The sequence below is a fragment of the Egretta garzetta genome, unplaced genomic scaffold (assembly GCF_000687185.1).
Source record: "Egretta garzetta isolate BGI_Z169 unplaced genomic scaffold, ASM68718v1 scaffold197, whole genome shotgun sequence".
NCBI lineage: Eukaryota > Metazoa > Chordata > Aves > Pelecaniformes > Ardeidae > Egretta > Egretta garzetta.
This window is the reverse complement of record NW_009260274.1, coordinates 4,037,777-4,050,276: the sequence shown is the minus strand read 5'-3', so window position 1 is coordinate 4,050,276 and position 12,500 is coordinate 4,037,777. Positions and strand designations below refer to the sequence as shown.

At 43.0% G+C, this 12,500-nt stretch overlaps 1 protein-coding gene across 4 annotated transcripts in view; it reads left to right on the top strand.

The window, feature by feature from the left end:
• ZEB2 (zinc finger E-box binding homeobox 2) overlaps positions 1-12,500 on the top strand; it is a 121,153-nt gene that overhangs the window by 92,170 nt on the left and 16,483 nt on the right. For all 4 annotated transcript variants that reach the window (XM_035897889.1, XM_009642495.2, XM_035897891.1 and 1 more), the window contains 4 exons: positions 1,828-1,899; positions 8,335-8,523; positions 9,061-9,275; positions 11,851-11,959. In XM_035897889.1, the coding sequence (XP_035753782.1) occupies positions 1,828-1,899; positions 8,335-8,523; positions 9,061-9,275; positions 11,851-11,959 (585 nt within the window). The remainder of the gene's footprint in view (positions 1-1,827; positions 1,900-8,334; positions 8,524-9,060; positions 9,276-11,850; positions 11,960-12,500) is intronic.

Genomic DNA, 12,500 nt, shown 5'->3' with positions numbered 1-12,500 from the left:
TGCCAGATCTGGGAAAAGAATCAAGGCTGGCTTGTCTGCTGTACAGTTTAAACAAATATTTTTCATCTGGTCTGCATATTCTATGCTTTTGTACAAATTTAGCATCTGTTTGTACCTGCATATTTTAACTTAAGAGCTTTCATTAATTTTTTTTTTTTTTTTTAAGCTTCAAAGCCATAAACATGTATATTTATACCACAGTATTGTATGCTGGTTGTAAAGCTCTGAATTAAGTCATTCTGTGCTTTAGTTTTGATTAGAATGATACAATTAGAACCTGTTATTCTACCAACTAATTACTTGTAGAATGTGACATCTGAAGAATACTACAAGATTACAAATTTAGGAATGAACCCAGAATGTGCTCTGTTTATATTATTCCCCTATCTTCAGTCAAATCATTGTCATGGAAATGGATTAATACTGGGCCAGTTTCTGTCCTCATCAAAATCTTTCTTACAAAAAATGAGTAATAAGAATTTTAATGCTTCGTGTATCAATAAGATTTTAATAGCGGGTTTTGATCTTCTTGCCAGTCTATCACTTGATTGGCCGAGCAGCATCCATCTTCCTGAACCATCATCGACTCGTGTTCGCTTCTGGGAAAGTCTTTCTTTTTCTTTTTTTTTTTTGGCTGTTGTTGAACCATTTCTGGGTGCCTTTTGACATTTTATTTCTTACAAGCGCGGCTAAGCGCATGGTTAAAGGAGATTTTTCACTTAAATCTCAAATACGAAATGGTCTCACTTCAAAAAAGAAAAAGAAAAGAGAGCCTGTATGTTTGTGCATGCCTTCAAATAATGAAAGGCTGGCATTTAGGAGAAGTTGAAAAGGCGAGAAAGAAACGTTAGGTATATTTATTTTTGCCTGTGGATATATAGCTAGCTATAACCCTTTGGAGGGTTAAATCTTAAGCAGGCCGTATGTGTGGATACCTGTTGCACATGAACTAAGAAATTAGCAGCGAGAAACCAAGTTTGACAGGCGCTCCCGGGCAGGCCGAAACATCTATGAAAATAAGTGTTCTCCCCAATGATGGAGCTGCATCCAGCCCCTTCGAAATGCTATTTTAACACACTCCGAACTCCCAGTTTCATAGAAAGTAAACCGATCTGTGATAAATACCCAGTAAATAATTCTCCACATATCATGCTCATTTGCATGTGAATTAACCCAGTTTATGGCCATAAAGGCAGACTTTGTCAGTGCACAGAGAGTGCACAGAAGACGCAAACAAATCGTGCAGGCAGAGAAGAACTGCCCACAGTTGAAAATTTGTCACATTTCTGCACCACTTGATATTAATGCATGCTGCGCTTCAAATGAGGTTAAAATGACGATGACAGCTCATAAGATCTGTGTGACGATAGATAGAAGTAGAGATATAAGAACTTCTTATGTCTTCCTTTTGTATTTGCAGTTTCTTCCAGGTACGGTTCTCACAGTGTCTGTTAACTGATTATTTCTTTTAAATACGGAAAAAGAAAAAAAAAAAAAACAAAAGAAAAGAAACAAACAAAAAAAAAATCCCTTTTTATCACCCGACTGCTTATTAGATTTGATATCGGGAAAAGCCCTTCAGTTGCTCCGAACAAATAGTTCTGTTTTCCACCACTTGCTGTCATGTTTAAAGTAAATAAGTTCTCGTCCACCCAGCACTGCTGCACTCATTCAGTTGCCAGAACAAAGCCATTGTATGAGGTCCACAACAGCTCTTTTCTCTCCTTCCCTTAGCAGGATCTTCCCCGTTACCGCAGCGTGCTCCCTAGCTTTGTAAGCAATTCAATAACGTGCAAATGCTAAAAAGTGTGCGTGCTTCTTTCACAGAAGAAATGAAGGAAGATTATGACACTATGGGGCCTGAAGCCACAATTCAGACCACTGGCAACAATGGTACAGGTAAGGCACTGCGCGATGCTGGCATCGCGCTCCTCCTGGATCCCGTAGAATGAGCTGTGCATGAAGAGAAGAAGTGACAAAACAATTTCTTTCTTGTTGTCAGCTTAACTGTTGGGAAACATTTACATAATTCTCCTGGGTTTGGGTTGGGTTTTTTTTTTTTTAAATTTTTATTTTTTCCCCCAATTTGATCACGGCCACAAACTCATTCGGGGAGACTCCTTGCTACCCTTCCCCTGCTCTGCAGCGTTTCGGCCCCTAACTCCTTTTAACTGCATCCTTGTCAGCTCATAGTTTTCAGCAGCATGAGGAGATGTTTTCCCAGCGAGGGTGAATCTAGCGTGGTTTAAAGTAACCGGACCGGGATACGGTAGTCTTTTAATGAGGGAGACTGTACAAAGAGCTTGGTAATGAGGATGGGGTGCACCCTTCTTGGCAACCCCAGATTCGCATGGTGCACGGAGTAAGCTACTTCAGAGACTGAAAACATCTTTTCAGCAAGACACACATAAACCCCTTACATAGATACACAGACACACACACTTTAAATGCATATTTATGAGATTATTATGTTTCTGGCTAACCTTCCCCCCCCCCCCCATCTCTTTCTTTCCCCTCTTCTTAGAAATCAATACATTTTGTGGAACAAGAAAGGGGACAGAGATATTTAGCAGGCATCATCTCTGAGCCATCTCTTTTTTTTTTTTTTTTTTTTTTTTCTGTAGCAGAGCAAAACAGCAAAAGGTTTCTGTTACTATTTTCTAATCCAAATGAATTCAGGGGTTTACCACGTTCTTTCCGAAGGCCACAAGGCCCCACTCCATCCCCAGCACAGCTGAACACCATACATCACCCAAGGTTTCTTTTGCATTTTGTCACAATTTGAGATGTTGCAGATAGCCCTGATTTACACAGTTAAAGTAAGAGTTTTCAAGTATAAGTACAGTTCTATGCATTCCATTATGAGATTCGGCTCATAGGTAATCCCCTCTACAAATATTACTGTAAAAGGTGGTACCTAAGTCTCGCAAGGATTTTATTACTCACACTTTCCTAATGTTGGTAACACCCACATGAAACCCCAATGCTCTTATTAAGTAACGCAAGAAATTTACTTTATAATTCTTGAGGGGGAAAATAATAGGAAAATAAAACCATGTCACTGCTTTTTTCATCCATTAGATTTATTATGCATGAAAGGAGGGTGGCACCGAGGCACAGTTTATCATTACATATATACGATGTTGCCATACAGAAGTGGATGCATACGTATTTTAAAAGCTTTTTTATTTCCAAGGGACAATAATAAAGTGACAAATTGTGCTTAGCACTTGGAGAAACAGGACTTTAAAAGACGTCTGATTCAGAAATAAGACTTGATGGTTATCTGAATTACCATTACCAGAGCCTTTGAGGTCCCCTATCAGTCCGTGTGACTTCCTTTGCACATATTTTCCTTACCATAACAGGCCCTGACTCTTTCATACTTGCAATGTGGTCTGCTCGAGGGGGAAGACTTCATGTCCTCTTAGCCCCTTCCTTTCCAGTATCTGATGGTCTCTTCTGCCTGCTCGACTTCGGCCTCACGCACCTCTTTGGGGGCAGGGTGCCCTCGAGCCCCTGCCCAGCTCCGCCGCTAAGGCTGCGTGGGGTCCGGGGGGTGTCCTGCCTCTTCTGAAGCCAGTCTCCTGGGGGAAAAGATCAGGGCTGCCCCTACCCAGCTTGGTGCACTGCAAATTTGTGGTTCAAAGAGTGCTTTGCATTTAGGTGCTCTGCATTTAAAATGCAAAAGCTGCTCTGGATGTTGCACCTGGCGATTCCTTCCTCAAATGTCCTGTGCAAAAGTCCCAGCCTCCTCTTTACTCCGGCTGCTCTTTGCTGCACCGGGTGGCTTGCTCAAGTGACCATTGCGAGTCGCCTAGTGCTCTGCTGGTGTTTAACCCAAACCTGTTATCACCGAGGTCTTCAGAGCCCCCTCGCTCCGTGGAGGCTGCTGCCTGGGTAGGTTGGGTAGAACACGTTTCTGTAATGGCTGCAGTCTCTGTAGGCTTTTAAGAGCGATGTCAGATTATTTAGTCATCTGAAATCGTCTGATAAACTGAATGCCTCTGCCAGGCTTTTCACCTCCGGTGGAAGATGCCAGGTGACAGTTAGGAGCTGCAGCATCTTTCAGGCAGAGTAAGAACTCCCCCAGCTTGTCTGTTGAGGTGCCCCAGCCATTACTGGAGGAGGAAAGGGAAGAGGGCAGTCCTGGAGCCACTGGAGATCCTTCCTACCTATTCTGGGAAATGTTCAAAGTTTTCTTCTTCAGCTTCACTATAGGCTTTGGGCCTGTCTTGAGTGCCTGGCCTCAATTTTTCCCTGCAGTAGTAGGGGGATTTAACACAGTTATTTAATAAAATAGCTGAGGTGAGGCTGAGACTTGACCCAATGAAAGAAGCTGGATCAGTGACTCCACCTTCAGTGAAAGCCATAGCACAGTGACCTTCTGGTGTCCAACAAAGCCATTTGGGTCTTCCTACAGATTAACATGAGCTCTTCCAGCTGGGTCAAGAAGGTTTCTCTCATTTAACACAATATGCCTCTCCCTCTTGACGCCAGATCTTCTGGCCCTCCATGACCTGGGCTGAGCACAGATATAGGAGACACAGCTTCAGACTCATTCACATACATCCAACCGGCAAAGCTGCTGTACAACTGTGGTGTATTTTTAGCATCAAATTCATTGCAGAACGTCATTAGGAGAGAAAGAAAACTAAAAGAAAAAAGTCTCTGTTATTAAATTATTCTGCTATTGTCAGAATGGCCACTTCCTAGTGGTACTTAAAAAAGAAATCTTGTTATCCATACATTAATCAGCTGCATTTTTATAATGAGCCATGGAGGCTTTACAGTGGAGAAGCAAAAGTGACCATTAGAGTGAAAATCTTAGTCTTTGGTCCTGCTAAATTAATTTGTAAATATTTCTGGGATTTCTGAAATGGTTACTTGACAAAATGATATTTTGCAGAAGGGGTTTTTAAAATGTGAATGAATAAATTCCTAGCCTTTCTTTTATTGTACCTGTTACACTTGTTGCAACTGGGATGTTTGCAGAAAATAGATTAACAAATTCCCTGTAAACAAATAGAAAAAAAAATGTCTGGGTTTCGATCACTCACATCCGACAAGTTTCGAGTAAAGATCTCTTAATATAATTTAAAGAAGGGAAAAAAAATAAAAACCAAAAAAAACCCAAACCACCCTTTGGGGGGGAGGAAACAGAAGTAAAACTTGGCAGGTTGGAGGACAGGCCGTTTTCAGGCTGTAATCTGTGTGTACCAATGGGGGCCTCTCACTTCCTGGCTAATGAAGGCTGTGGTTTTATTAGCTTTGTTTGCGATTAAGGGCAGCTATCGCCATCTCGCAGGATGAGTTCCCACACAAAATAACTGGTCTCCCAAGCTCCTTGAACCTCTCTCTCACTTTATCTTGAAAGGTCCTAAATGCCTCCAAAGATAGCTTTCCTTCATGCGTTTTATTTTTATGTGGCACAGCCGCATCAGCTTTTGGAGCTGAAAATATTTCTGCTTTCCAGGCTCCAATAATTAATTAAGAAAAGACTTATTTGGTGAGGTCACCCATCGTAGATGCCGCTGGAATCCTTGCCTCGCAGGAGGGGATGTGCGATGTGTGCGCAGTGTCAGCCCACGAGGAATCCGGGAACATGACTTTCTGCATGGAAAACAAATTAGGGCACGAGGTGGGGGGGGAAGCAAGCCTTCCCCCCAGAAATTGAGAGAGAAACCTAATGGTTATCAGATGGGGCTTTTCAGTAACACTGGGTGAGCTCCCAGCCATGTCTGAATTGCCGGTAGCGTTGCTGGTGAGAAACCAGCTACACATGGTCACCTTTTGCTATTTATGTTAATCTGCAGCGTTGCAGCGCTGGTTGTATTGTTTCAGTTAAGGATCTGTCAGCTTTTCCACTAAATCCCCTTGTTTTTTAGGGGTTTATAATGTAGACATAAACATTTGCTTTAGCTCCCAGATTGCATGCACAGACATAGGAAGCTAAATAATCCAGAGAATTAGGAAGCCAAGGCCACTAATACCGCAGCAGTCCTCCACAGCCTCTTGGATCAGCCTCCGGATAGACTTGGGGGCCAGGAAGGAAGAACCTCATTTGGGTTTGAGTTTGGGACTGAAGCTCCTAATATTAACTCAGGTCTTGCTCGGTGGCTTGAATCCCCATCCTAGAAGTGCAGTTGCAAGCTCCAGAACCCCCTTGACCTGCCTGGAGGTGGAGAAGGACACATGGAGCCATCCCTTGGAGCCATCCCTTCCTTTCCCCTTCCTGCTCCCATATCTCCTCTCTGGAGAAAAACTCTCCTTCCCTGTTTCACAGGTAGCATGGCTTGAATCCGGCAAAACCCAAACTTGCTTTCCTTGGACCTATTGCTAAGCCAGGAGAAGGAGCGGAGATGGGGTAGTGTTAAGCCAGAGGGTGGATGACCTTGCAACCATTAGAAGATCTAGGCATAGCAGGGGAATGGAAAGCCAGGTTTCCAACATAAAAAGGAATGCCTCAGCTTTGTTCTGATAAAAACAAAGTCAAAAGCACAGTCTGATGCTCTTGTGCGTAAGGTGTACTTCAGTAACCACCATTTTGTTATATTTCTCTCACAGCAACAAAATGGAGGTAAGGTACTTGGTCTTCCTCCGCATACTCACACTCCCCTTCTCTAGAAGTTGCTTTGCTTTTTGGGGGGAAAAAAGGTGTTTCTAGTGCTAATAACAAAGACTGACAGGGGCTACAGATGGACCAAGGGAGGAACTCTGTGGTGGTGTAGCCATTCCCTGCAAAACCGCTGCGATAGGAACAGAAGTTTCCTTCCAAAAATGGGGTCCCGTGCCCTGCGCCATTTGGCCACTGTCGCTAAAATACTGCAGAATGGTTGAGGAGCTGCTCCGCTCATATGAAAAATAGGGCATATTTGTCTCAGCCAGAGGATTTGATTTTATCGGCTAAAGGGATAATGTTTGTATAGACAAATACGTAGTTTTATCGATGGCGGAGAGATCAGCCCTTCAAACCAGGCACTTTCAGGTTCCCAGTTGTGCCCCAGTCAGAGGCCATGTCTCATTTTGGCTGCCAGCACCACCTTGCATTTTTGTAGCAAACCAGGCAAAGCATTTACCCGTTTCTAAACACCAAGGAGCTGGTTAGTCTCTCATTTCCAGTGGTTACAAACCAGTATAACCCCGTAGGGCCATAACCCCTTTGATTTCCATGAGTTTACTCCATATTCCTCCCTGACGTCAGTGAGAACAGAATCGTGCCGTTTAATATTTTACTTTTACATGAACTGTAGAACAGTTTATGGCATTGCCTCATTTTCTTATTTCACCTAAGGAGAAATACATTAAAAATGTAATCAATCATAAGCTGTTCTTTTCATTTACGGTCAGTTAAAAACAAGTATCTTTAATTCCCTGCCACCTACTGTGTCTTCCAAGACTTGTTAATAAAAAAAAAAAAAAGAAATAAAGAAAATGATCAGGTCCTTTTTTTTTTCCTGATATCATTATATTAATATTTGTCTGTAACGTCCCAGAGTTTTTAAGGTCTTTTCTGTATGCAGTGTTAGTACATAGAGGGGAAAAGCATATTTTTAGTAACAGGATGTTTTGTGGTTGAGCATATTTGAAGTTTCATGGACATTGCATGGATAATAAAAAATTGGGTTTACGTTTAAGGAAAAGAAGGAAAACTCTCGTACGGACTGTAAAAGTGGTTTTAGGCTTGGTATCCCTGTTGTGGCCTAAAACATATGGTTCTATTTGTAGAAATCTGTGAAGCAATACGTTTTTTAAAACTATCTATTCTCCCATTCTACGTTAATTTTTCAGGGAGAGAAAAAAAAAAACCAAAAGGGAAGATGTTGTGAGCAGCTCTCTTCTCGTGCCTGCCATGGAAGAGCAGCCCAAGGCAGGACCTGTCTGGGAGGAGAAGCCGTTGTGGTCTTTACTACCTGCAACCACCATCTCCCACGCGGGGACCGCCTCGGGGTCTGCGGGATCGGGGGGCAGCTGAGCTCAGCCCTGTAGGCTGAGCTGTGTTCACGTCAAAAGCCCTGGGTCCCCCAGGAGCCCCCTGAAGGTTCAGGTTCCATAGATGAAAGATTACTTGCATTACCCAAGCCTCATAAACTTCTCCTGCTGCCCTGTAGAGCCCGTGTTCCTGTTAATTTAACTGCCCGCCGTTACTTGCATCCATGCTGGTGGAAAGCCCGCATTAATTTTATTAGGAGCTGGGGCAAGGGCGATGAGAGTGAGGATCCAGCTGCAGCCCCAGCCTCGTAGCTCGGCCCGTGCGTACCGCTGCTAACTGACCCGAGCTCTCGGGGAGGATGCCCTCAACCCCCCCTTTCTTTTCCCCTTCTCTCGTTTTAGTGAAGAACGCAAATTGCACGTCGGACTTTGAGGAGTATTTTGCCAAAAGGAAACTGGAAGAAGGAGATGGGCACGCAGTCAGCATAGCGGAGTACCTGCAGCGCAGCGACACAGCCATTATTTACCCCGAAGCCCCCGAGGAACTGTCTCGCCTTGGCACTCCAGAGGCCAATGGGCAAGAAGAAAATGGTGAGGCTGTAATTCATTTTTAGCCAGTATCCTGACCTCGTGCAGCTGTTGCAATTATAAATGCACTACATGCCTGGGTGTTTACCTTAAAAATTGAAGAACAGCTGCAGCGGCATGGAATTTCATGAGCAAAGATTGGGGCTGTAATTTCAGTGTATTGTGATTTTTTAGTCAGCAAATTTGTATTATTTGGCGGGTGAACTGAGGAGCTGAATTTAAACGGGAGAAAGGCTGCTGCTTTAGTTGGGAGTTTGGGGAGTTTTAAGAGAGTTTTCCTGCAACTAAAGACGGGGTAGCCCACCCATCGCCCTCCGACGCCTTGGTAAATAATTGGAAAAGCGTCGGTAGGAAGGACTGGGTCAATGGCGTAAGTAACGTAATGAGCTGGGGCTGGAATGCAAATCGCCAGCTGATCAGGAAAAGCATTTCTTAGTTTTCCAGCCAGCCAGGTCTGCAGGAGGAGCGATGCCCGTAATTAATTTCCTAGCGGGGTCCGGAGCGGGTCCTGCCCGCCGCCGGCCCCATCCTGGGGTGCAGACCTGCCACCTGGAACTCCAGATGCCTTCGCCCAACTGCTGACCTGCCCCTACTGCGACCGGGGCTACAAGCGCCTGACGTCCCTCAAGGAGCACATCAAGTACCGCCACGAGAAGAACGAGGAGAACTTCTCGTGCCCTCTCTGTAACTACACGTTTGCCTACCGCACCCAGCTCGAGCGGCATATGGTGACACACAAGCCAGGGACAGATCAGGTGGGGGGCTGGTTTTAAGTGATTTCTTTCTGTAATAACCCCTTAGAGAAACGATATTGCTTTGATTGGCAATCATTATTAATTTTTCATGGCATTTTGAAGATGCAGATCTTTTAATGGTAATAGCTTTAATTGAGGTCTAAATGATTTTTTGATGGTCTCTTCTAATATGATTTAATAGTCTTATGTTCACGATCGAATGAGTGTGTTAATTTCTAATTTAGAAATTTTATTTGCACTTTAACTTGACTTTAGTTTCGTTTTTATGTTCCTCAAAAAGTGAATGAAACTGTAGCATTTTAATTATACATTATTAAACATCTCAGCAATTTTAATTCCATTTTTCACCTAGTTTTACTTTGCAGTGTTGCAAATAGGAGCGCCAAGACACGCTAAAAGACCCGCTAATATTTTTTCATTACTTTTTGAGTAACCTTTTAAATCACGTGAAATTGCGCGTATTTTGTATAATCGTTTGTTAAACATAATTACACATTTTTCGAATGACTCTTCCTACAGTACATAGAGGCTATTATTTGTGATTGTCCCGCCAGCACGGGCGCGTGCCAGGATTGCAGCATCGCTGTCGTTTGTACAGCCCGGCAGCGTATCTGCAATAAATCAAAGCAGGTTTTTTCCTCAATGCCATGCATGTAATAATATCTCCGGGCTGCATTTAAGGAAACGCTGCGTATCTCCGACAGGTGACTGAGCTTCCCTACGGCTCCTAACCAGCCTGGCCATAGACCCGTGCCACAAAACTCTTTACGTACCAGCAGAAAAAACTACTCCTGCCCTCGATGGAGAATGACCTCCGTCGTACGGAGGGCTGTAACGGAAACCCAAATGGCGTGGTTAAAACTTAAATGGGTAGATGTGTGCGTTGTGTCAAATTATAAAGGCTTTAAGCCGTATTTATTTTTCTTAAGAACCTGAAAATCATGATGGGCTGTATTTCTCTTGGTAGGTTTTTCTCAGCGTAAGGTAAATTGGGTTAGGCAAACACACGTTTCCTAACCGCGCGAGTTTTGCAATTAGCGTTTTTAAGAGAACTGTATCTTTTTCTTGATCTTAAATCAATATAAATGATTCTGGAGTGGTTTCTCCTATTCTTTCTTTCCCGTGGCTTCTCTGGTAGACAAACACGTTCTCACATGTGTATTTTTCCTACCCTGATCCACCATAAGGTTCTTTCTTTTGCTTCGTATCATTAAAAACACCGGGGGAAAAAAAAAAAAAAAAACCCCAACCCAAACCCGCCTAGATGTTTATCCAACGTAACTGCCTGAAATTTCACATGCGAGAGCACGCTGGTGCTGGCGCATTATGAATGGTAGCTTTGGTGTTGAAAAGTCCCCTCATTTGCTCATGGCATTTACAATTAGTAAATTAAAATGATTGTATCATATTAACAGTGGCACAACTAAAGTTTATAGTAGTCCTCGGAGGGCGATGGGGGGAGACAAAACAGCTGTTGCTGTTTGTTTATGCAACTCAGCAACATATGAGCGCGGGTCCCTCAATGGCGCGCGGCGGGCTGGGCTCTGCTTGATCTTTGAAGGTTGCTGCTGTTTGAACAAACCTCCCTGTGTCCCATGTAACACCATCTGTCTCGCCAGGAATGTGGGAAGAGGCAGCACACCCTCGCAGTTGTCATACCGTTTCGGCGCTGCCTTTTTTTTTTTTTTTTTTTCTTTTTTTTTTTTTTTTTCCCCCCTTTCCCCCTTCCCTTTCCCTGCTCCTGGCAATAGGCTTTTGTGCCATGGTCGCCTGCAAAGGGCTCTGACCTCCTACCTTGAGCATCTGGAGCGGCTGGGTGGGGTATTACAAATATGATTAATTTTTTTTTTTTTTTTTTAATTCTTCTTCTTTTTTTTTTTTTCTCTCCAAATTCAAAGTCGCGGGGCTTTTCTTCCTCACTGCAAAAAGGTCGCCTGCCTTTGATTATATCTTTACGCTGCTTTTAACTTGCAACTTTCCCTCGCCCTTTAGAAGAGCACCGGGGGGAAAGATGGCACGAAAGGTAGCTCGAGCCTTCCCTGCTGCTCTGTGATTTTAAAGAACATTTCCAGCAGCAGCTCGCACCGAAGACGCAGTCTCCCCTGCTTGATAATGAATTAAATCTTACACGAAATGCCACCAACGACAGTGTTTCTGTCTTTCCTACACACGCAGTAAACAGAATTTTTAAACAAGCAGAGTCCCACATGTTCAGAATCTGCTAGGAATATTAAGAGCTACAAATCTTCCTATAAAACAGTTTCTCTCATCATAAGATACCTTAAAGCAACACATTTCTGATGAGAGACTTAGGAAATAATTCTAAAGCAAATATCGAATGCTCATGTGAAAGTACTTTCTCATTTGTTTCGGTTTACTGCCAACATTTTGATTTTTATTGCAACACTGATGAGACAAATAAATGTACATGCAGACCTTTTGGTCCGCTTGATAAATTCAGAGCCGCATTAATTTTGTTTTTGTTTTTTAAGCTAGAAATTCATGGTTTCTCTTGCATAAAATTCATGTTGGTATATATATATATATATATATTTTTTTTTTTTTTCTCTCCTAGCACCAAATGCTGACCCAAGGAGCAGGCAATCGCAAGTTCAAATGCACTGAGTGTGGCAAGGCCTTCAAATATAAACACCATCTGAAGGAACACCTGCGAATTCACAGTGGTGAGTAGCAGAGGTGCTGGTGTGCACATTTGCATTTTGTTTAATTAGCTGAGTTTTAAAGACTGCTTAAAATTTACACAGTTCTGCTTCTGGCTTCTCGGAGCTACTAAGGTATTTCAGAAGTGATATCTGAGTCATCCTCATTTATCATGCTGTTAATACCACAGTCTCGCTGAAAGGTTTGGAAATAGTAAAGCTTCCTGCAAATAATATAGATTGTTTGTTCGGCAGTTTTGAGTTCAGAAGCGTTCACTCATTAAGACTGCTTAAAATTTACACAGTTCTGCTTCTGGCTTCTCGGAGCTACTAAGGTATTTCAGAAGTGATATCTGAGTCATCCTCATTTATCATGCTGTTAATACCACAGTCTCGCTGAAAGGTTTGGAAATAGTAAAGCTTCCTGCAAATAATATAGATTGTTTGTTCGGCAGTTTTGAGTTCAGAAGCGTTCACTCATTTCTGTGCAGTCAGACCCTGAAGAGTTCATTACATTTTCCGTAATAAAAAGACCCCCACCCCCAATTACAACACCCCCAATCAC